Genomic DNA, 25,316 nt, shown 5'->3' on the forward strand with positions numbered 1-25,316 from the left:
CAGAGGGGGGGAGGGGGGAGGGAGAGTGGAGAGAGAGAGAGAGAGAGAGAGAGAGAGAGAGAGAGAGAGAGAGGGAGGGAGGGAGGGAGGGAGGGAGGGAGGGAGGGAGGGAGGGAGGGAGGGAGGGAGGGAGGGAGAGAGAGAGAGAGAGAGAGAGAGAGAGAGAGAGAGAGAGAGATCTGGACAGGCTGCCTGTTGAAAGGTGTATTTCCCAGCATCTTTTGCTTCTAGGAAAGGCATGCTACTCACTCAATCAAGGTGAAAGAAATAGAGAAGAATCATGCAATGACATTCCCAGAACACTCTTTTGAAGGAGTGAAGGATGGGACTATAGAGCTCACTCAGTGGTTAGAAGCTTTTGTAGGGACCCGAGTTTCAGTTCCTGGCACTCATCTGTTGGCTCACAACTACCTATAATTCCAGATCCAGGGGACTCTGAGGCCTTCTTCTGAACTCCATGGGCACTAGTCATGCATGCGGTGCACACACATACACACAGGCAAAAACACTCCTACACATAAAACAGTAACCGCTGAAACAACAATCCACTCATGCTCTTTTCTTCTGGCCCCTTTTTCTTTATTTTCTTAAGCTTTTGGAGATCCTTCACTCTCTTCCACTGTTCTCAGTTTGTCATTCCCTAAATGAATATGTAGGTTAGCATTGATACATATGTAATATATAATTGTATTCTCTTCACACTATTCCTTTGTCAAATCATTCCTATCATTCTTATATGAGCAAATTTCACATTTATAGTTCTAGCATTGATCTCTGCCACCCAAACATAGGAGAATAATTATTCCCTTTTGAAACAAGATGTCATTTTATAAAAGCAAAAAGATGAAGTGGATAAAGGACAAAGAAGTGTGTCCTTGGATCTGAATGATTCATTGATATGCTCTTTCAGAAAAGAAACAGAAGTCTTTCTGAAGCTTAAAGCTCCGATATCCACTGCCTCACATCTTCCACTGGACAGTAATCAGGACAATTATTAGTTGGGTCCTCAGCTTCAAGGGCTTTCACAGGCTGCCGTGAAGGTCTCCGTGAGTTGTACTTACTGTGAGGCTAACATGGGGGAAAGATCTACTTTTTAGCTCCTTCCTATGGAATTAGCTGCATTTAGTTCTTTAAAGTTTACCAAGAGCCTCAGTTTCTCCCTGGCTGATGGCTGGAGGGGCCTCATTCTTTCACTGTGTAGATCTTTCCAAAGAGCAGTTCACAACGCAGTAGTTGGCTTTGTTGGAAAGAACAAGATGAGAAGTATTGGAATGAGAGCAGGCTAAACACAGTCTTTCATGATCTAATCTCAAAAGAGGATGGCCATCGCTTTCTGTTATTCTGTTGATAGGGATCTTAAGGTGCCGCCCTGTACAAACAGGGGCAAGGGCTATGCCAGCAGCCAGTACTAGGATACAGGGATGCTGAGAGCCATTGTCCAAGCAGCGTGTCCCAGATAGGGGTTTAAATGAGATGTCCCCGAAGCCTCAGCATTTGGAGACATGGTCTCCAGTTAGCGACGCTTTCAGAGGAGGTTTAGAAAAGGAGGCCTTGGAGGAGGGCTTGGAGAGTTCAAAGTCTCATGCCACTTTGAGTTTGCTCTGTTTCCTGCTTGGAGTTGAAATTTAAATTGCCATATGCTGTACTTAATATGCAGAGCCAGTGATCCAGAAATGAGCCCTCTGTTTCCTGCTCTGGCCTCCATGCTGCTTGCTTGTTGCCATGCCTACCTGCCATGACAAACTCATCCCTCTTGAGCTGTACTCCAGATAAACTGTTTCTTCTATAGGTTTCCTTGGCCACAGTGTTTTCTCAGAGCAATAGGAAAGTACACCATACAACTCCAGTGTCCCAGGAGCTCGGGTGGCAGAGCATTTTATAAACACCAGGGAAAGACTAAGACAGGTGGGCACAGTTACTGCCAATCAGTTCTACAGCTGGGACACTTTGTCCTTGTCAGACTGGACAAAGGAGACTTACCCGGGGGGGAGACTCGGGTAAAGTACTCGCAGGCCGCCCTCCTCTCAGCCCCCCTGTCCCCGGGTGCGCCCCCCCCCCCCGCACATATGCGAACGTTGTGCATTTTTCCTGTCTTTTGAAATACATTCTATGGAGGTTGCCCTTCCCTTCCCAGTCTGAATAATTGCTATAAGAAAGCAAACTGCACGCTTAAAATGTTTACTAAGGGCTGGGAAGACAGCTCCGTGGCAGAGTGTGAGGCTCTAGGTTCGATTCCCAGCAGTGTGCTGCGAGGTTGTCCAGTAGCTCCCATCTCTTTTTGCATTTCATTTGCATTATTTACGCGATGTCTCCATTTCATTTCCCACTTTTGGAGCAAGTCTCCACCAAAACATTCCTCTTTATTTAAGAAAGAGGCACTTTTATCATGAAGAAATTATTTTTCTTGGGGCCCAGAACTCAAGCATTCCAAAACTTACCTTCCATGTTCTCATGTTATAAGGAAACAAGACAAACTAGTGCATTTTAATATCTTAAGATTAGTGAACTAATCGTTATCACATGGATTTACGTTAATTTTAGTGAGGCAAATCGTTATACATAGCCGGAATCAATGTGTTCCAATGAAAAACATAATACCAACTAGGGTATTTCTTGGATTCCTAAGGGTTTTTTTGTGCAGTTCCACTCCAGGCCGTAGGGGGCAGAGCGGCGTTTTCTGGCTCGCCATTTTCGTCTCCGCTTCCTTCCCTGTTGGAACCGACCAAGTCAGAGAGGGAGGGGGGAAGAGGTCCTACATAGGGTCAGTAGGCCTGTCGCGGGCTTTCTCTAGTAAGTAATTATGCTCCCTTGTGATTCATTTCCTAAAAACACACCGAGGCGAGCATACTGCCACGCGCGATGTCTCCAAGAAAACTCCTAGGCCGTGCGGGGGCGCACCCACCATTTCCTCCTCCCCCGCCGGACGGGCAAAGGTGTGGTCCGCTCCGCCTGGCCGGGCCGGAAGCCGCCGCAGGCTGCGCGCGCCTCTCGGCCGGCCGGGAAGGTCCGTGCCGCGGCGAGGGTGCGCTGTCCGCGGGCTGGCGCGCGTCCGGGCCCATGGGTCTCCATGGCGACGGCGGCGGGGGCCCGGCAGCCCGAGCGGGGCCGTGGCATTCCGGGGGCCTCCGCGGCAGCGTGGCCGTGTTCGCCGCCGTGGCTGCCGTGTTCACCCTCACGCTGCCCCGCTCGCTGCCGGGGGGAGACTCGGGTAAAGTACTCGCAGGCCGCCCTCCTCCCAGCCCCCCTGTCCCCGGGTGCGGCCCGCCCGCGCCCGCGCCCCATCGCCGGAGCTCAGCGCAGGGTTCTGAGTTCCAGAACTGGTCCTCCTTCGGTTTCTGGGTCTCTGGCCTCTGTGTGCTCGAGCTGTCCAGCGTCGGTGGCTTTCGGCTGATGAAATTTAACCAGCTGTCCGCTGACCCCTCATCAGTTCCACTTTCCGTACCGTTTTGGTCCATAAATATCACCTCTCGAGCCCTTACAGTGTTACAGGCGAAAAGATTTGACAGTAGTGGACAAAATAACTAGAGCGTTCTAGCGTGCTTACACACGACCCAACAAGTTACTGAGTTCCATTTTAAGTGGTGGTAGAGATTACGGAGGCACTAAGAGAAATGTCGTTGGGAGCGGGAGTCGTTCAGAAGATCAGGAAGGGCTTCGCAGGCAGTGATAATAGTTAGAACCTGAGTATTAAGAGGGAAACTCTTAAAAGCGGGGGTAGGAGGTGGTGCTGCTTAAAGCACTCCTCTGTGGGAAACGAAAAGCATGTCTCACCTAGATGAAGACAGGGGCATAATTGTTACATATTTAAATCCAGAAACAAATTTCCTGGTGTGTTTTACAGCCAGATCAAGTGACCAGTAATACCTCAAAATAACCAGCAGTGTTTCAGAATGGTGCTGTAACAACATAATGAACCTATTTCCTGAAGAATCCATGAGCTGTTTGTCCTTCACTACCTGATAAGTCCACCCAGATTTGGTGGCAGGGAACGTTTGTCATCGCCCGGTCTGTGGAGCAGTAGCTTTCGGTGCAGTTTAGCTGGGTCACTAAGGTGTGGGTTGGAGTTGCAGACCTCTCGGCCCTATTTGGGGAGCATCTACTTCAAACTCAGTCTAGTTCTCTGCTGTGTGAGTCTTTCCAGAGAGAGAGCTGACTCCCGTCAAAAGAAAGAGATAGAGCATTCTGTGTGACATTGTCTGTCACTTTTGAAACCTAATCCTGGAAGTGATATGCCACTGCCCTGTTTTATTTGAGGGAGTCAGGAAATCTAGACCAGTTCAAAGGGGAGAGGAGTACACACCAAGACAGCCAGGAGATGGGGATTACCAGGACTGGCGTCAGGATTGCCTGACAGGTGAAGAATCCTTGATGCTCCATTTTCAGGTCGTCTCCTCTTTCCGGATCCCCTGAGCAGTTCCTGGGGGTGGTGTTGCCCACTTTCCAAGATTACTATTAAATAATGAAGTAGTTTTAGGGTGGCAAAAGGTCTGATGTTGGAGAGTGTTGTTTAGAGGTCAGGTAGCTCTGTACCCGTTAAAAGATGTCTACAACAACTTACGGTTGTTAGAGCCACAAATGTGGGGTCAGAAGCATAATAACACTGCATTTACTATATCCCACTCACTGTCCTAAGTGCCTCTTACGGATTTTTGCCCTTCCAGCTGCCCTAAGAGGTAGGTGCTGTTCTCTTCTTTTGCAGATGAGTAAAATAAGGCTAACTAGAGTCACAGCGAGTGAGGGGCACCCAAAAAGAACCTAAGCAGATTGACTTTAGAACACTTCTTAATGCCTACTCAAAAGAATTTGGGGACATTATTAAATTCTCCATCACCCATAGTGATAGTCTTTTTAAATTGTTGCCTTCCTCTTGTATAATACTGTATTTCATGTGTTACCAAAAGAATAAAATTGTGTATTCATCTGAATTACCAGACTTCTTACATGTTCTGATTGTTTGTTTGGTTGCTTCTGATATTTTATGATCATTTTTGGGAATCATCAAGAGCTATTTTCAACTATATGCCAATGTGGAAATTTTGTTTAAGCTTACCTTTGATTATGTTGTTTTTGTGTTGAATGTACTTGAATGTTTATGAAATATATATTCTGTCAATAAACAGACACATCTCAAAACCAAATAAAGCATTAGTCTTAAGTTTTACTCGAAAGATCTACCACATTGTGTGGCATTGCCTTTTTTCCTTTTCACTACTAGACATACCTATTCGTTCATGGACAGTTCTCATGGTCCTTGAGAGAAAGAATCCACTTATCCATGGATGAATATATGTTAAATATAGTGATTTTAATGGATGATATATGGGTATATGTCCATTTGAAGCAACTACAGACAGCTCAGGGCTTGCTCCTAGTTTGCATCTGGGACAACCAAGTTGTGTGTCTCAAACCTGAATATACTTCAGAATTGCCCAGCAAGTTTGAGTGGTAATGTCAGAAGACCTTCAGGAAGTTTTGTTCTGATACAAGTAGCCCTTCAGTGTAGCTGAGGAAACCCCCGCTGACGGGCTGGGAGAAAGCAAGAACTCGGGAGGCGTCGAGTCTAGTGTTTCCTTTTGTCTTCCTCTCTTACATCCCCTTTAGGAGCATTCCCTTTGCTCTTGACCATGGAGACATTAGAGATTTTGATCAGCGGCATATTTTTCTTTAGATTGAACATTGCCAAGAATTGATAGGATTTTGTCAAATTCCAGATTTGTCTTTATAGCAACAGAATTCCAGGGGTAAAAATACAGCTTATTTATTTTGGCAAAAAGCAGTTAGAGGGATGGTATTAAAGTGTGGTTTGAATACAGTCTGAATGGAAGCGATGGTGACCTTGAAGGCTGGAATTTATGGTATACTTTGTCCCACAAATAAAAGCAAAAATAGATCAAAACTGAGCTAAATCATGGAGTAAAGTTGTAAGATCCTGTCTTGGAGTAGTTACATAGGAAGTAGTTACATGCATTTTTTTAGGGTATAAACAAATTCTCTAAAAGAGGTGTTCAAGATATGAAAAATATTTCAGATTCTGAGATGTCAATATCAGTAATTGACCTAAGTAAGCACTATGTTATCTGGTTGTCCTTCAGGAGCTTCTGTGAATTAGTCACTCACTGGAGAAAAGTTTCTGAGTGGTAAGGATGACAATGTGATATGTCTTCACCACCCTCTGCAGAGGATTGGTGGTTGATTCTTTGTGGGTGGCCAGAGAGGGGACGGGTGGTGTTTTCTTGGCAGGATTCTGAAATGACTCCGATGACGTTCTCAGACTTAGTGAGAGAGAGAAATGAAAACAACCAGCTACAATAGAATCCTATATTGGAAAGTGCTAAATAGTTGGAGGCATGTTCTGTGGAGGAGAGGAAATGATTAACTGATAGAGGCTGCTGGGCCTGTGTAAGGAAAGGTGTTATTCCCAAGTGGCAATTGAGCTGGGCCTTGGCAGATTTGGGGAAGAAAGGTGGAGAAGTATTCCAGGGTGAGAAGATGAGTGATGGAGCTTTGAAAACAGGCCACCCCAGTGGAAGGCTGGTGTTCAGATTTGGGGCACATAGGTATTGTGGGGACAAGGCTGCCAAGGGACCTTGAAGCCATTAGACCTGACTGGAGAAGCCCTTATTCTTGTGAAGCTATCTAAATTTAGTTAGTAACAGCAGCCATTGAAAAATTATAGACCAGAGATAGGCTCCAGCTTCTTGGTTTTGTATAAATTGGGGAAGGGTGTTGCAGTCAAGAATAGTTTCAGAACATTAAAGTAGGTGAGTTAAGTCTTGCTATAGTCCAGGCCAGGGAAGGTGAAGGTCTACTTTTGTAACTAGGACAGTAGGGAGTTGATATTTGTTGAGGACCAGAGCATGGACACTAGTGACTTTCCTAATAAGCAGAAGTGACCACAAGTCACTGTTCCAGACTGTCTCACAGTGCTGCTGTGCCGAGCCATGAGTTAAACATGCTCTAGTTACAGGAACAGACTGGATTACTTCCTGTGCTCTAAGCTTAGAAAGAATCAATCACTAGCATCGAGGAGCTATGGTTAAAGAATAGAGTGATATAGTGAGTGCTGTAAAAAAGACATATTCTGGGAGAGCTTACCAAAACAATGCAGATTGTTTAAAGATGTAACTGAATGTAGACAAGGTATCCAAAGGCCAGCATTTGGGTAACATGGCACCTTTGACAATGTCCAAACCTCAAGCCTCTGCTCATTTTCATGTCAGACAGCTGCATCTTTTTTTGTTGCAGGAGGGCCAGTCTCACTAGGTTGCCTAGGCTGGCCTTGGACTTAGGGTAATCCTCCTGCCTCTGCCTCCCAGGTACTAAGATAACAGGCCCAAACTGTTGCCACCCCCCTTTGCAATTGCACCTTTATAAGCCATGCTATGTTCTTGAGAGAACGCAGCATATCACATTCATGCTCTGTTAGTGTGTTTGTATATTTGCAAGTAAATACAGCTTTCAGGAAGGAAAAATGATTTTTTTTAAATGAGAATTCACTTGTATTTCCACTGACCAGTTACTTAAAACTATGGGAGATAGTTTGTTAATAAGACCTAAGGGAGAAAGTACTCTTAGACTATTTCATGCTGTTAAATCTCCCCAGATTTACAGTTTTATCCAGTCAAATTAATGCAAAACCCCAATGCAAGCATCCGGATTTTGAAAACTTTGGAGGAGTGTCATTCTGTAATAGTAATTATTGGTTTTACATTATTTTTTCACAGGGGAACTGATCACAGCCGCACATGAGCTTGGGGTAAGTATTAGTTTTATTGTTTAATCAATGCTCTCATTAGCAGTTTTAGGAATTAAGAAAGTTTAATTAAGCATGGAATAAAGTAGATTAATTTATTTTCAAGCCCTAGTTTTTAGTAACTTATAAGTACAGTACATGACAATTTACTTTAAGTTTTAAATCCAATTAACTGAAATTATAAAGCAAAGCCTTTACTATATATACAGTAGCTGGCTTATTATCATCCCAAATTTTGTATAAGCTGTGGAGAATAAATCGGGTTAACAATTTTAATAAGTTTATTATTTAATAAACTTTATTATAGTGTGTGATCCCTTTAGTCAAGACCTTACGACTGTCAGCATGGTGGTAATCCGGTAGCAGTGTGGTCTTTCAACTCTTACCAAGACGATGTTTCAGGACCTGCCTGCTTTTGGTAACCTTTGAATGACCCAAATGTACTGTAAACCTAGAGCACAAACAGCTTAAGGACTGACGGTGAACTATGTCACCCTGTCTGTAGGTGACGTCCCATATGATAGGCACAGCAGATCCACTAGGGAAAATAGCCACGTTGACACAAGAAGATTACAGTAGGAAGCTGCTAGTCAGACAGTTAGTCATCAAGGCACAGTCCTCATGCTTGCCTGAGAAAAGGGCTTCTTGTCAGTGAAAGCCAGGGAGACGTCTTTCCAGATGAACGCGGCTGACCATTGCCTCTTTTTCCCGTAGGTTGCCCACCCTCCCGGCTACCCTTTGTTCACACTGGTGGCCAGCCTGGCGATCACACTCTTCCCATTTGGTCCCGTTGCCTACCGAGTCAATCTTCTCTGTGGCTTGTTTGGAGCGGCTGCTGCTTCCCTCCTTTTCTTCACCGTTTTCAGGTAAAGTAGTTGATTAGTTAATTTTCAGAATGAGAGATGTGGGTTCCTCATGGCCAGCTCCATACATTTGTAGAATCTTTTGTTGCTTAAGTGGCTTCCCCAAGTCACGTGATCTCACTTTCTTATGGGAATTTCATAGCCCCTCAGATGTTCACGCAGTTGGCGCTGCCTTGTACAGTGGGATGAAGGTGTCACCTGTCCGTTGTCACAGTTCTCTGGCCAGGCAGGACTAATGAGGACTGTCATTTTACAAAGATGAGGGTGGGCTGACTTAGCGACACAAAGCTTGTCTTTTGTCGATGGTAAATTCACTTAATTACTCACCATGCTGCAGATGGGCAGCTGCCTCTCAGGCTGGGCCTGAGAGCTGATTCTGTTATAAACAGGAGCATACTGCATGCTTGTGGAAAGGAGGCTGTCACATTTGGGGTGTGGTTTGAGAGATGATTATATTATAAATATGAACACAACCTGTCACATTTGGGGTGTGGTTTGAGAGATGATTATATTATAAATATGAACATAACTCTATGCTTGTGGAAACCAGGCTGTCACATTTGGAGTGTGGTTTTAGTGAGGTTTCACATTGTCCCACTGTAGCCCTAGGCAAGGGAGACATAATAGACTCCACTGACTTCAGGGATCGAGGTGTTCCTAGTTGAAAGCTACTGTGCTTTTAATAGATTGGCCACTAGTTTAGGACATTAGTGACTTATTTACCTCTGATGTTTCTGTCTCCATTCTTAACTTAGTCTAAACCTGTTTCCTAAGAGGATGACACCAAAAAATACAAGTTGGACTTTGTGGAAAAATGGGAATAAACAAAGTCCTGCATCCAAAAGCTCTTGTAAGCTTTTCTTAAGTTAAAAAAAATTAATGTAAATATAGTATAATTTAAGTAGATTCAATTTCCAATGTTAATATTGCCAACTAGCATTTTTAATGTAATAGTCATAGTATTGCCCTTTAAATTCCAAGTTTCTTTTGTGTTACTTATAGAAGTGAAAAAGCTAACATAATAACTCTAAAGTTTACTTTTAAACCTATTTGCAGAAAGGATTCAGAATCAACTATTATAGTTTTGACAGTTTACTAAATTTTATCCATATCACTTGATGTATTTCTATATAATCTTATATATTTTCATTGATACTCCTCTAATAGTCAGTGTTTAAAATAAGGTCCTTGCCTGGATTGCTTAGTGTTATGGATATTTTTTTCTAAAAGGTTGGAATAAATTTTGATTAAAATTATTTCTTCTAAATCTTCTAAGTTCCTGCCAGTTTCCATTAAGAGAAAAAATGATTTTTTATCTTTAAATATCTAGGTTGAAATTTGGAACTTAACCTGTTCAATATTAAAAACATGAGTTATTAATTTTCACAAAAAACTTTAAGATAGACACTTTAGTGCTATGAACTGTGTGTGTGTGTGTGTGTGTGTGTGTGTGTGTGTGTGTGTGTGCGCGCATGCGTGCATGCACACACACGTGTGCTCTGAAGCAAGTAAGGCAATTAGTGCTCTATAACTTTTCATATTTCTCACATATTGAAGGCATTCCACAGAGAGTTACTATTTTTAAAAATCATACAAAAACTTCTTCCACGTCCAAATAGTTTTAGACAATAATTTTCCTTTAGTTGTCCAGTTTAAAAATAGATTTTATTGCTTATTGTGTTTGATTATGAGTTTCAGATGAGCATGTGGCTCCTTGATTCAATATACACCACTGTGGATGAATCATTACACTTGCTGACATTTTGAATCAGAGCTCTAATACTACTAAAATGGCTATGTGAGTGGTTTGCTAATACAGTACTTCAGAAAAGTTGTTTTCTCCCTGAAAAAGAAGCTAACAACACTATTGCTCACATGCACTTTAATATGAAAATACTTCATTATTTTGAATACAAATAACTGACAAGGTACATGTCCTTTGGGAACAACCCAGTTCAAGTGGCAAATCTGTTTTGTCAAACAATAGACACCCTTCAGAAAGGAGAAGCCATCTCTATGGTAATAGGACTAACAGTAGCCTATTGATTGAGTGGAAGAAGACATTATACAATGTCAGCTGGCTTGTTACAATTTCATTTGTTGTATGACCTGAACTTGACCTCTGGAACCTTTCTTCTGTGAATGTAAACCCAACAGCAGGAGAGGTTTTGTGCAGCCTTACAGCGGTGGCTTTCTTCAGCCCTGGCATACAGTGAATATATTCTGTTCCAGGTTGCCTCCTTGCTCAGAATTTGTTTAGGAGACATTTCAGTGCTTTATTCACTTACAGAGCAAACCATCTTTCCGTTTTGTTGTTGACTGTTGAAGGGCATTGGTCCAGGAAGCAGTTTGGTTCTTTCTTTCTCCCATCACTTAAGAGTGCATTACTGTACATGCAGGGTTAGAGCTGACTGGGGTGCAGTAAATTAATTCTTTCTCAGGTAATTGTTCACATAGCATTCACTATATTTAGCTCTTGGGGTGGACATAAAGACCTTCTGTACCTTTTAAACAAAGATTGTGTTTCAAAAGCAAATTTCTGTTTAAATGTGTTGATGTAAAAAGCTTCATTTTTTTCCCAGTAAACATGACTTAGATTGAAAGAACAATTTGTTCGTTGTTTCCAATTACTATGTAATTTTTGCTTTTCTTGTATCCTTCTCTTGCTTTTAAAAGCCGTAAGATGTCATTAACACTGCATTTTTTTGTCAGTCTTTCTTAATGGTTGGCAGGAACTCAGTTTTATTTGATTTGCTCTAATGTGGAAAGCATAGGAGTAAAATAGCACAGGGAAAGCGGTGTGTGTCATTGTAGCTCATTGAACTAAAGTGGTAAGAGTGTGGTAAGAGTGTGGCTCTTCTGAAATAGGGTTCCCTTTGGGGCATTGGAAAGCTGGCATCTTGTTAGAGGAATTTAATCTTTCATTTCTATAATATACACAATTCAGCCCCGTATCTTTATATTAAGGCTATATAATTAAGTTAGTGTTTTAAAAGAACAATGATTCTTTTAGGTCACTGAAGTAAATCATTTTTAAATTTGATAATATGTAATTTAAAGTATTCTATTTATAATTCATAGATGCTATATATAAAATTTTAAAAAGTTATAGGTAATTTAAATCATAAATATGAATGCCGTCTAATTTTGCTTACTATTTAAATTTCAAAGTTATTTTTCCAGGAAATATCAAACTAGATCCTATGGTAGTGACTCAGGAAGAATGCTAAGTCACAATCAAACGTCTACGTCAAACACATTTCCTCTGTGCTGCAGTAACAGAGGAAACCGTCCTGACAGCGTCGTATTAAAATGCTGTCCCTCAGGAAGGTTTAACTGTTGACAGTCTCTGGTGAGGGCACATCTTAGAGCATTTGTTTGAGGAGGTACAAGGTAAGAAATACATTCTCAACAGCCTTGAAAGTCAGCAAATGAGGATGAGGATGAGGATTTCCAACTGTTAGTGGCCAAATGGAACGACAGAAAAATCTGTGCCGTAGTGTTTATTAAGCACCCAATGAGAAACGAAAGTAAAATGCTTCCAGTTTTTATTTTTTAAAAAAATCACTTTAAAGAAAGAGAATCCATCCACTAAATAAGTGGATTTTCAGGGATTCCTAAAGTCTCTGTTCTGGAAATTTATAAACACAGTAAGACCATTAGCGCTGTATGATAAGAAACCAGATCTCTCAGTGTCAAATATGTTATGTAGACTCTGTGTGTATCTATAATCAGTGGTATGTTGGAACTACAAAGAAATTGCCATCAATTGCAGCAACAATAGTTGAATATCTTCTGACAGGTTATTTTGTGTCCATGTTTTATGCATGGAATTTTGTCTTTTTTTATATTATGTGTTTCTAAACATTAATTCACTGCTAAAATTAATTTGATTATAGTTTTGGAAAGTACTTGATTCTGAGCAGTGTGTCTGCTATTCTTACAGCTTCCATTAAGATTTCACTCAATAAAGAATAGAAAATTAAAATGCCATACCTTGGAGAATGCGGAATCTCCTGCTTAAGGGACATTTGGATTTTCCAGCTCAAAAGAGTGTTTTAGATTATTGCCATAGAGAATAATGTGAAGCGCTTCCTAATTTCCGAAGTAACTATGCCTAAGTAACAAATCGTCACCAAGCTTTCATACTTGGAGAAGAATGGGAGGTACCAGAGCATTCAGTCCCATTCAGGGCAATATCTGTCTTGATCCCTGGTTAATTGATCATATATTTTTCTCATACTTGTATTAAAATTGCATTGACTCAGGCTGGTTAAGCGTATTAAGAGCCTAGTTCATTTGCATTTTCTTCTAAGTTGAGGGACATATTAGGCTCAAATAGCAGTGCTTCATTTTGAAGGGAGAAAAGCAGGGCAAAACTCTTTTAAGACTGTAGAGTCTTTTCTGACAGCTAGTCAGAGTTAGAATTAGTTCAAGGAGATGTTAATAATGCACTGCCTGGCCTAATCCCTTTGATATCACCAGGTACCCTCCTGTTCATGGGTTAATTGCTTTAAAAGCGAAGGCAATATTCTGAGCGGTGGGCCGCTTCACCTTTTCACAGCTGTTACCAGTGAGTGACAACTAAATCCCATGTGTAAGATGAGGAAGAGCTCAATCTCCAATTGGGAGAAAATTTATGTAAACCGCAATCCCTTCAGAATGTGCGGAAGTCATAGACTTTCTTGATTTACTCTGCTTTTCCCAGAAAGCTCTATTGTTCACTTTCCTAAGTCCCATCAACCCTTTGTAGCAGAATATCACAGCGGCAGCAGATAGCTTGAAATATATAAATGCTATCATAGCTCTGATTAATAGCAGTGCTTATGAGTCAAGCCTGATAACAGTGCGGCTCTCCACTCAATTTCAGATACTGCTAATGGAATCTGTCTTCTCCAATTGTAATATGAGAAGGCCTAATTTGCCATGGAGCTTGGAGCTGTCACCAGTAGGGGATTGTGGGGTCAGATGGGAGCTGCCAGGTTTTTGCCCTGCAGCTTGTATCTCCCACTTTGAATAGAGCAGCCCCCTGCCTGCCAGTTAGCTGATAGGCCGCCGTGGGGCTTATGCCACTATGTACAATAGGAAAGGGCTACATAGGCTGACTTTATAATTGTGAAGCTAGCTCATATTTCCACAGCTACTGTGCTGCATAATTTCTAATAAGTGGTTTTAACAAATGTCAGATTATGAAAAGTTTCCTCAATTACAAAAACTTATAAAACATTTAAATTGCTAAATCTGTTTCCTGCCGAGATTCTTGCCACTGGAACTAGTCATCAGTTATTACTGCTTGGCTAATAAATGTACATAGTTCTTAAAATTCTAAATAAAATGATAACTTCTAACTCACACAGACTTGCAGCTTTTCAAACTCATAAAGATGGATGGCGACCTTAACGAATTGAATATAAAACGCACTTCACAACTTTGGGTAATTCAGCTGCTTCATATTCAGCTGCTTGTTTTTCATGTGTGTTGGTGCTGATGAGAGTGGCTTAGTACCCTCGTTTTGTTGATTTTAGTTATTTGGATGTTTTGTGTTTACTTTCTACACTTGGAAAGTCTTAACGGTGTGGAAATGAGGCTACATCTTCTCCGTTTTCAGTTCAAAGGACCTTGGGTGTTAAGTTAGGTACCTGAGGTAGGTGCCTTGGCCTGTGCCTTTGACAGTGATGTGCTGGAATAGATGTGGGGCCGTTTCATTCCTGCTCCCGAGTGCCAAGTACACTGTCGGCACTGAGCAGCAAGCTGACTTCAAGGTCTTACACGTTTGTACAAATCGCAAACAAAACCAACTGTGATTTAATGGGGCCACTGTTTGGAACTAGGCAGCCCCTCAGCAGGTGCTGGCCTCTTCTCATTGTGCAAGTTAGTGGACATGGCAGAACAGTGGGAACGTGAAAGACTAGCAAAGCTCTTTCTTCTAGAGAATTCAGGTATGAGATAGTGAAGTTCCAAAAAATGATTGTTTTAGATTTTATTTTAGAGCTTTGTTGTATAGCTTTATTTTATTTAATTGTTTCTGGGAAAAAAAAACATTTTGTGGGGCTTGAGGAGGCATGCACATGCCTCAGTGCACCTACGGAGGTCCGAGAACAGCCTGAGGGAATTGGTTCTCTCCCTTCACCGTACAGGTCCTGGGGCTCAAACCCAGGTTTTCAGGCTTGGTCGCAAGTCTCTTTACCTGCTGAACTCTCTTTCTGGCCTGTAAATTCAATTCTCATGGAAATTGATTGGTTACATTTATTTATGGAAGCTGTTCATAATCTTATTCCTTCCATTTAGTTTAGTTTTTCCTTTTCGAAGGCTGTAGAACTCCCTCTACTTTTATATAGTCTTAAATCACCAGGAGATGTGGCAGTTTTCCTTTCAGAGTGTCTGTAGTTAGCGCAGGCCGAAACGTTAGTCTAGACCAACTCTCGTGAAGTGAAAGTAACCTTCGTATGGTGTTCTCAGGAGTGACAACACAATTACAGAATGTGGGAGAAGGACTTGCACATTTGTTAAAGGTGGGGGTTATAATCCTTGAGGCCCAGTGGTGCTGGCTAAAGAGCTACAACTTGATAGACCCTGTCATCGGTTACTGGTTTTTGTTCGTGAGGTCTGAACTTGGAAATGAAAAGGCTGAGCTCCCCTACTCCCATCAGACTCCTGACTAGAACTTGACACGTTAGGTGTCTCGAGCATATTTGCTGCAAGAACGTTGAGTGGCACCAGAAGAACGTAGTGTAATAGTACTGAGTGTGTGGTTGCCAGAACCCTAGTCTGACCGTCCTCGTAGCCAGAGAGATGATAAATGGAAGGATAAGAACGGTTCATGTGCAGTTGATTGTGTCTGGCTTTAGCATATTTCCTTCCTCTAATCCATTGTGCCTTCTTAGTTATCAGTAAGGAGTGACATCGATAGTAATTTAGTTACCACTAATGTCCATCTGCTGCTTCACGGCCTGTCTGCTCCCAGTTGGACTTACTTCAAGCAGGAGAGCTCAGTAGAGGTGAAAGGTAGTCTACTCCCCAGTGGGGTTCTTTGTATGCAAGTAACATTGAAGTCAAACACATTCATGAAGTTTATGAGGCACATCGAATGTGTGTTTGGAATGAATTTCCGGTTTCTGTTATTTGCCTTCTGATTGAGGGTTAGACAAATATGTGATGATACATGAAAATCCAGGTAGTAGAAAGAAAAATGCACATTATCATTGGTAGCAAACCTGTGTCAGTGGTATAAATTAGAACCTCCTGATTTATCCATCATGTCAACAGATGAATACTTGTCTATCAGTCTCATGGACCAAAGGAAGGCAGTTATGGTTTTTTAACCAAAGAATTATGATGCTTACACTTATTAGGAAGGACTTTCTTAGCACCATTACAGCTGCTGTACCTCAGTGGAGCATTTCTGCCATTTGCATTACTCAGTGAACCTGAAAAGGCTTGAGCATCCTTCTCATACTGTCTTTGTATGTCTGTCTGTGCTGTACAGTACCACTGTGTTCTCCTAAAATGTGAACCACGTGATTTTTAGTGATAACCCAAGGAATAAAACAATCAAGATTCATATATTACAAATATATCACATACTTATAAAAATAAAACAAACTGAGCCTGACAGTGCAGGCCTATCATCTGCTACTCAAGAGGATAGGGTAGGAATACAGCAGGTCCAAGACCTGTCTGGGATATAAAGTAAGTTCAAGGCCTGTCTGGGAACTTAAAGAGACCTCATTCCCAAAATAAAAACTTACAGAGGCCTGGGTATGTAGCTCAGTATATGTAAGACCTTGAGTTCAATCCCCAGTAAAGACAGACAGACAGACAGACAGACAGACAGACAGACAGACAGACAGACACACACACACACACACACACACACACACACACACACACACACACACACACACACTAAATAAAGCAATAGAATTTAAAAAGGGCTGGCTGCCTGTATAACTCAGTGGTGGTTTGTAGCAGAAATCTTAAAAGTTCTTATTAATAAAATCAAACCTAAGGCCAGTTATTGGAGTGAACACTGGAAGATCAGAGAGACAGAACAAGCCACAGCTAACCTCACCTGGCCAACTTCTCAGCTGATCCTGTTTCCTCAAACTGGAAGCCTCTGTGTCCTCATATCCGAATGGCTCTCAGCTGAACTGTGCTGCTCAAAACCTAAAAGCTTAACCAGCCAAATGCTTAACCAGGCCAAATGCTTAACCAGGCCAAATGCTTCTAGTTTCTGGTCCTCACGCCTTATATATCCTTCTGCTTTCTACCACCACTCCCTGGGATTAAAGGCTCGCTTTCTGGGATTAAAGGCATGAGTCACCATGCTTGGCTGTATCCTTGAACACATGGATTTCTGTCTCTGGAATGCTAGAATTAAAGGCACGTTCTGCCACTGCTTATCCTCTATGTTTAATATTGTGGCTGCTCTGTCTCTGACCCCAGATAAATTTATTAGGGTGCACAGTATTTTGGGGAACACAATACCACCTCAGTGGTTCACTTGTTTACTGTATCTATAACCCTGTGTTCAACCCCTAGTACTATAATAATAAAACAAAACACACTTCCATGATTTGAATCCAATATGTTAAGTCATCTGTATCTTTGTTTTTCTTTAATTGTTAGTATGAGACCTTAGAATTAAGTGTACCTCTTCAGCAGTATAAAAACGTGGTTTGGTTATTGATATTTGGCTATCCTTTACAACATAGTGGTTGTATTTAAATGATCACAGCAGTGGTGTTCAAAGTGTGTGACTTCAACATAGCTCATAAGGTTTACTTTTCTGTAAGTCAGAGTAAATTCTAAGAATGTGTAGTTCATTGGAAGCAATACCTTCTTTGACTTCACGTTATAAAAAACTGAATTAAGAATGGGAAACAGGCTGGGCAGTGGTAGTGCCCGCCTTTAATCCCAGCACTTGGGTGGCAGAGCCAGGCAGATCTCTGTGAGTTTGAGGCCATCTGGGGCTACAGAGTGAGTTCCAGGAAAGGCTCCAAAGCTACACAGAGAAACCCTGTCTTGGAAAAAAAAAAAAAAAAAGAATGGGAAACAGTTTTTTCATACTATAGTTAACTCATCAGAAAATGTTCTTAAGTTAAAATGGAAAATAGTGTCTATAGACTGTTTTAAATATCTTAGCTCATTTACAACCTCACATTAACGTCTGTCCCTCCTGTTTACAATTGGTGGGATCAAGTATCATAAATCATTCATACATTTTTGTATGTCTTTTAATTTTTATTAAATTTTAGGTTCAAGATTCTACCTTAGCAGATTATTAACTATTTGCTTTTTGGAAAGATTACTTTTACAGATTTGTTCAAGAAAATAAAAGAAATTTTGAGATAGGATTCATGGATTGCCAAGTGCAAACACAATGGAGCTTGTGAGTGTGTGTGTGTGATTTTAATGTGTGTGGTTGCTTTTCCTGCATGTATGTCTGTGTACCACATGCATGCAGTGCCTGTGGAGGCCAGAAGAGAGTGTTGGGTGACCTGGAACTGGAGTTCAAGTTGTGAGCTCCCACGTGGGTGCTGAGAATCAAACTTACGTCCTTTGGTAGAGCAGCCAGTGCTCTTTAGCTACTGAGCCATCTCTCCAGCCCCACAGTGGGGCTTTTGGTTAAGTAATTTTTATTATTTTTTTCAATCATCATACTTAGTCTATGGATTTGTCTTTATCTAGGAAAATAGTCCTAGTTTATGTGCTATATAGACTTTATGGATAGTACATGACAGCTTGTTTTATGGGCTTAGATCAATAATTTCATTTAAAAGTCATTCAAATATTAATATCAGATTAGACATCCTCTCTCCTTTCTTTTTTGCTTTGTTTTTTGAGAGAAGGTCTTGTTATGTAGCTCAGACAGACTTTGAACTCACTTTTCTCCTGCCTCCCAAGTGCTGGAATTGAAAAGTGCACCATTGTGCCCAGTTTCCTCCCATTTATATTTGAAAGGAAGACTTCTTAGCAAGAAATTAGGACTGTTAATTCATTAAGCAGTTATTATATGTAGAAATATTTATTAATGATATTTTATTCTACTTACATAATAACTCAACTGAAAAAAATGACATGTTAGAGCTTTGTAGGGCAGAGGGTATATATAGAGTGTGTTCTGATTCAAGTTTCTTTCTGAAAGAGATTTCAGCTAACTTGCCTAATTACTCACAAGATACTTCCTCATTGTGAGCAGTGACAATTACAGGGCTCAATAATCAAACAGGACAGTGAATTCACTGGAGACTTGAGGGATTCCATAGACTCCTGGAAAACCCTTTCACACTCAGAAGCAGATTCTCAGTCACTTTTCTTGTAAAGCACATTTAACAGCACGCCCACTTTCAGAAAGTTTCACTATTAAGAGTTTTGCACACTTAATATTCTTCTGTCTCTACTGTGCTGGGCCCTTTTGATGTGGAGTGTTCATTGATATTTGATTCAGTAAAACAGACAATGGGAAAATTGTTGACCTTTGTCCAAACATTGGGAAAATGTAAGGAACTTTTTCCCACATCTGTATGTGAAAGACAGTGTAACTATGACCTTCTGTATTTATTATTCCCTTGGAAGTAAATAATAAATTCAGTAATGTGAGAGCCAAAGTTCTCTTACATAAATTATTTCAGTAGTCTTTCCAAAAGAATAACGATTGAAGTACAGAATGATGAAATGAGTATTCCTTAGTTCCTAGAAGATGGATCTATATGTACATCATATTAATTTTTAAAAATCAATGTAACAAAGAATGAATCCTTTAATTTCCCACATGTTGCCAAGATATCATTTTTATAGTTGTAGAAGACAAATGCATTGTTCTTTTTAAGTTTTTGGAATTATTTTATTTTACATGTATGAGTGTTTTGCCTGAATGTATGTATGTGTACCACATGCATGCCTGATTCCTACCAAGTTCCCACAAATAGGGCATTGCATCCCCAGGAACTGGATTCAGAGTGGTTGTGAGCCTCCTTGTGGGTTCTGGGAACTGAACCCAGGTCCTCAGCAAGATCAACAAATGCTCTTAGCTACTGAGCTGTCTCTCCAGCCCCCAAGGGCATGATTCCTAAAAGAACAAAATTTACCCCAAACCTAAAATACCTCTTGTGTGCGTGCATGTGTGCATGCATAAGGATGTCATGGTGTACTTCACATGTGGAAGTCAGAGGACAACTTGAGGGAGTTAGTACTCTTTCTACCATGTAGGCTATAGGAATCAAACTTAGCTCATCAGTCTTGGCGCCAAGCTTAACCACTGAGCCATCTCACCGGACCAAGATTTCTTTCTAAATAATGGAATAATTACAGGCTTGATTTGAAAGCTATTTTGATGGGAGTATAGCTTAGTGGTAGAGAATTTGCCTAGCATATGCAGAGTCCTGGGTTCAATCCCCAATAGTAAGAGAAGGAAAAAAAGAATGAAAGAAAAATTGCTGGACTTAGGTTGAGGTAATTAGAACCATTGCTCTTTGGAGCCCATTGGAAGTTTAATATTGTGTATTAAATATAAAATACACAAACATTTATCTTCAAAAAGTTAAGTAGCTTTTCTCCAAACATATACATGCTAGAGAGGTATGTGATGCACTATTATGTTGACATGATTATCTAATTTTATCAGTAGTACAACATTTCTTTGGCTTTGTAATACATTGTATAGAGGAGTATAAGTTATCAAACTCTGGTTTTCTTATCTTTTGATTGTTCACAGTAAAAGTTTATATTCCTAAGAATCATTTATTTTTAGAAATATTAAAAACTCTGTACTTAATATATTTTAGTTATTGACCTCCTGGAGGAAGGGCAACTACCCTACACTAGTCTCAGTAAGAGTACTTTAGGGAAAACTTAGAAAATAAATAAAATATGCAGTGAGTTAGCCAAGTGAAGGCAAGCTGTGCTTCAGAGAAAGAGACACTGAAGAAACCCAGAGTTGGGGAAACAGCCTGTCTTATGATTTAACTCTAAAATGCTGCCTAGTGGTTCATGTGGTGAAGGCCAGCTGATGGACTTTAATTATTTTTAATTAATTTGCTGTTTGATAATTTCCTCCATTTATGTAATGTATTTTGATCCTATCCATGCTCCTGCATCACCTTCTCTTATGTCCTTCCCTCCCTGCTCTGAACCCTTTCTTTCCCACTAGTCCTGATGGAAGGATGACTCTGAGATCACCTGTGTCTTATTCCATTGATGGATTCATTGTTTGATGGCATTGTCTGTAGCTGATGGGAACCAGGTGAGACCTGCTAGGAGGAAGTAGGTCACTAGACACAGGCCTTTGGAGGGTCTGTCTCCTTCTGGCCTCTTCTGGTTCTGCTGCTGCCCGGCTGCCACAACAGCAGCAGCTTCCATTCCCATGTCCTTCTGCTAGGATGTCCTGTTTCAGGTTAGCCCAGAACCCGTGCAAAGTGGAGAGGGCAGGGGAAGGGAGCAGAGAGAAGGAAGAGAGAAGGAGAAGGAAGAGGGAAAGAAGGAAGAAGACGCGTATAGGTTGACACCAAATCATTAGAGCTCAACTATGGTCATGAACTTACATTGTGGTTGTGATGGAAGAGGAGCCATGTAAGGGTTAGGTGCCAGCAGATGCACAGTTGAATTGTTCTGAACCCTTCACTCAGGTGGTGATGGCGGGTTGGTTTAAGTTCAGGATGATTACTAACAGCTGGAATAGGGCTGTAACGGTATAGATGGAGGGAGATAAGTTTAATAGTGATGGTGGGGGTGTGGCTAAAGAGATTACTCAGCAGTTAAGAGTGCTTGCTGCTCTTACAGATAGCCCAGGTTCAGTTCACATACATGGCAGCTCACAGCTGTCGGTAACTCTAGTTCCAGGCATCTGATATCCTCTTCTGGCCTCCATGGGTACTATATGTGCTTGGTTACATATATGCATGGCAAACATCATACATGCAAAATAAAAAATAAATAGTGGTAAAGTGGTTAGGACATAAAATTGGCAAGTTGTGACATGTTGATGAGGGAGAGAGGAAGAGGAAATGTTGACCCTCATTTATCTTACACAACTAAAGTAAATAATGAAAATCTTGAAGATAGACAATGAAATAGCAGGAGTTGTGGTTGGCAGAGAGGATGAAAGATTCATTTTGTTTAGGTTGGCATTGACTGACTGACATCTGATTTGGGGCAACACAGCAATCAGTTGGTTGCACATAGTTTGGAACTAAGGGGATGAAATATACTAGGGTATTTTTTTTTTCAGTACATAGTTGTTAGTTGAAATCAAGGTAGCAAACAAAAACAGTCCAATTATATAAAGTGAGAAGAAGAATCACCTAAGTAGTCAGGCAGCAGCGGTGCACACTTTTAATCCCAGCACTCAGGAGGCAGAGCCAGGCGGATCTCTGTGAGTTCGAGGCCAGCCTGGTCTACAGAGCGAGATCCAGGACAGGCACCAAAACTACACAGAGAAACCCTGTCTTAAAACAACAACAACAACAACAACAAACAAACAAAAAATACCAGAAATCACCTAGGCATGAAGAGAATGGAATTATGGCAAATATCAGTGTTGAGTTCAGGGGAAAACTAGAAACACTGAGATAAACACCAAGGGAGGATCCACAACTATACAAGGGAGCAGAGCAGTGTGGGATCCCAGAAACCAGCCTGATAGAGTGTGTCTGGAAGAGTTACCGCAGCATCGACAGCACCAGAGAGGTCCGGAAGGCCTGATGCCCCTGGGTTGTGAGTGGGAGCCGTTTGCAGCCATGTGCTGAGTGTGAAAGAAGAACGAGGCGGATGTGAGGGTGGGCACTACTGCTGAGCCCAGTGGGCCCTGCAGTGACTTCCTGAATGCACCCTGAGGTCAGAGTGCTTCTGGGGGTTTATCTCTGTTGTCCTGGGGTGGGATGAAGCACTTCAGGAAGTGCTGAGGATCTGAGCCCTGTAATGAGCAGGTGGCTGCCTGCAGAAGCAGTGAAGGAGTCCATCTCCGTCGAAGCCTGGAGAGCACCCTGGTCCTTAACTTGACTGCCTTGCCAGTGGAGGACTCTGACTCCACTTGCCCCGTGCTGGAGAAAGCCCATCTCTTCCACGGCCACGTGAACCGTGGCTTTCAGGACAAATGTTAATGTTAATGCAATCTTAGAAATTTGAGAATTGCCTTGTTAGACTCTTTCTATCCTGGGTGCCTTCAGCAAGAACCCAGTTTTTTTTTTTGTTTTTTTTTTTTTTTCCACAAATCAACATATTTATTCCACCACATAAAATGAATAAAGGACAAAAACAACATGACCATCTTTGTATATGAAAAAAAAGGCCTTTGTTAAAATTCAACTTTCACCAATCATAAAAGTCCTGGAGAATCTAGGGATAAGGAGGATATAATTCAACACAATAAAGTCATCATCCAACAAACCCACAGCAACTTCTTGCTAAATAGAGAAAAACTCAGAGCAGTTCCAAAAAAGCAGAAAGAGGAAAGCATGAAGAAGCCAGTTTTTAGTAACTGGCCTGCTCCGCCCGGCCTCTGACAGTCACATAGCTTCTTTTGCGGCAGGACTTTTGCTTCCTGGCATACTTCAGCTTTCAGTTGGCCCGTCTCTCTCATGCCCCCCAGTGTCCTCAACCCTTTGCTCTCATGACTGCCTTTACCTCCTCCCCTCACCAAACAGGCTTCCATCTCCTCCCTTTTCTACTTGAACTCTGCCCTTGTTTGCTCTTCCTTTCCAGGCCGCTATGGTGCTGCTACTCCATAGGCATAGGCTCGGTAGTCGCCAAACTCAGCTGCTGTTCACCTTGTCACTGTGGACAAAGCCCGTGTTCAGCTGGGGATGGAGCTTCCTAACACTTAGAGTGTGTGTGTGTGTGTGTGTGTGTGTGTGTGTGTGTGTGTGTGTGTGAGAGAGAGAGAGAGAGAGAGAGAGAGCAGGGGGTGGGGGGGAGTCCTGTATGTATCACTCCTGAGGGCTGACATTTCTTACAGCAGGGATGTCAAATTACCCCCTTTTCTTAATCTACCATTTCATGCATGTTGCAAAATTATGCAGTCAATAATGCTGATTCTGAATCTTAGCATTAAAAACAGTGTTAAAATATGTGCATTTTACGGGAAATTCAGAATTTGATTCAAAATATGTTATTGAAATCAAAGAAATGCATATAATATGGTTCAGCCTACATAGATTATTTTATGAAAAATGAAATTAATAGTCAATGATAAGTCCTCCAAAATGGTTACTATTCTACGTTTTCCCCTTTGATTTTTTTTGAGATGTGGCCTTGCTGTGCAGCTCAGGCTGGCCTGGAACTAACTATAGAGCCCAGCTGGCCTCTTAAGTCATGACTCTCTTGCCTCTGCTTCCTGAGTGCTGGGATTACAGGCCTGTTCCATCATGCCTGACATATTCTGTGTTGGAATATGTATAGAAATAATTAAAGAGACTTTAAAAACTAGATGTGGTTGTTTACACAATCCCAGCACTTAGGAATCTGAGGCAGGAGAATCACAGATTCAAAGGCCAACGTGAGCTACATGACAGCCTGTTTCGAAAAGAAAAAAGAATCCAATAGTTTATGGCTATACATATGACTTCCAGCACTTCAACGTGCACTTCCTGTCTCTGCTCTCCACAGTTTTCTCACAGTTGCACTGAAAACAGTGGCAATTGTTAAAAAAAAAAAAAAAGGGGTGGGGTGGGGCGGGGGGTGGGGAAGCCATGTCTTGTTTGTTGAGATTCTTGGTTGTAAGCAATTGACTGACTGTATTTAGTAGAAAAGAAATGTATTTTTAAAAAGTCAGGGTCAGACAAGATGAAGCATGCCTTTAATCTTAGCACTTGGAAGGCAGAGGCAAGTCGATCTCTGTGAGTTCAAGCCCAGCCTGGTACACACACAGAAAATTTTGGGCCAGCCAGGGCTCTATAGTAAAACCCTGTCAAAAACAACGGAAAAAGCTGAGAAGAACTCTACAGTTTGGTTTAAAAAGGTAAATAACCCAATGTTAAGAACTGTGACAGGGCCATCGAAGACGGCCAGAGAGTAGAAGTATGCAAATGGTAGACAAACACAGAAAAGGATGCATGACATCGTTAGTCCTTGGAGACATACAGATCAAAACCTCACTACTTCACAGTATCCAGCTTGGCTAGAATTACAAAATTGGATGAGAAAGCTGAGCATCATAGCACACACCTTTAATCCCAGCATTAAGGAGGCAGAGGCAGGTGATCTCTGAGACCAGACCAGCCTGGTCTACAGAGCAAGTTCCAGGACAGGCAGAGCTGCACAGAGAAACCCTGTCTGAAAACAACAGAAGTTGGATGATAGGCGTTCACACTCTGCTGCTGAGAAACAGACTAACTCAAGGCCCGTAGCCCTTCCGATTTCAGCGACTTCAGAGCTACAGCCCCAATCCATTAGGTTGAGTTCTGAGCAAGGTCCTTAGATGCTAAAGATGAAGATTATAGATCTGATTTCTGTCACTGTTTTTATAGCAAGTACTTACTTGTTGGTATATAACTTTACCCAACAGTTTCATACATTATTTCTCTAACACCAAAGAAAATTCAGGATAAGAGTATACAGTTCATTGCAAAACCACTCTGGTGTGAGGTTGGGAGTACTCAGATTTTGCTGGTATGAGGTTAATCTTGAATAAAAGCTAATATCCCCAACCATGCCTAAGTCTAAGGTGACTAGATACATTTTCTTAATGAAGTCAATCATTTTAC

The 25,316-nt window shown here is 41.5% G+C and overlaps 1 protein-coding gene across 3 annotated transcripts in view; it reads left to right on the plus strand.

Annotated features, from left to right (window-relative positions):
* Window positions 1-2,981: 2,981 nt before the first annotated feature.
* Window positions 2,982-25,316, plus strand: part of Tmem260 (transmembrane protein 260) — a 69,669-nt gene continuing 47,334 nt past the window's right edge. For all 3 annotated transcript variants that reach the window (XR_013042361.1, XR_013042360.1, XM_006996422.4), the window contains exons 1-3: window positions 2,982-3,208; window positions 7,725-7,756; window positions 8,468-8,619. Coding sequence is in view for 1 of the 3 variants with exons in the window: in XM_006996422.4 (XP_006996484.3) it covers window positions 3,058-3,208; window positions 7,725-7,756; window positions 8,468-8,619 (335 nt within the window). In the remaining 2 variants the exon portion in view is untranslated. The remainder of the gene's footprint in view (window positions 3,209-7,724; window positions 7,757-8,467; window positions 8,620-25,316) is intronic.

The sequence above is a fragment of the Peromyscus maniculatus genome, chromosome 9 (genome assembly GCF_049852395.1).
Source record: "Peromyscus maniculatus bairdii isolate BWxNUB_F1_BW_parent chromosome 9, HU_Pman_BW_mat_3.1, whole genome shotgun sequence".
Lineage (NCBI taxonomy): Eukaryota > Metazoa > Chordata > Mammalia > Rodentia > Cricetidae > Peromyscus > Peromyscus maniculatus.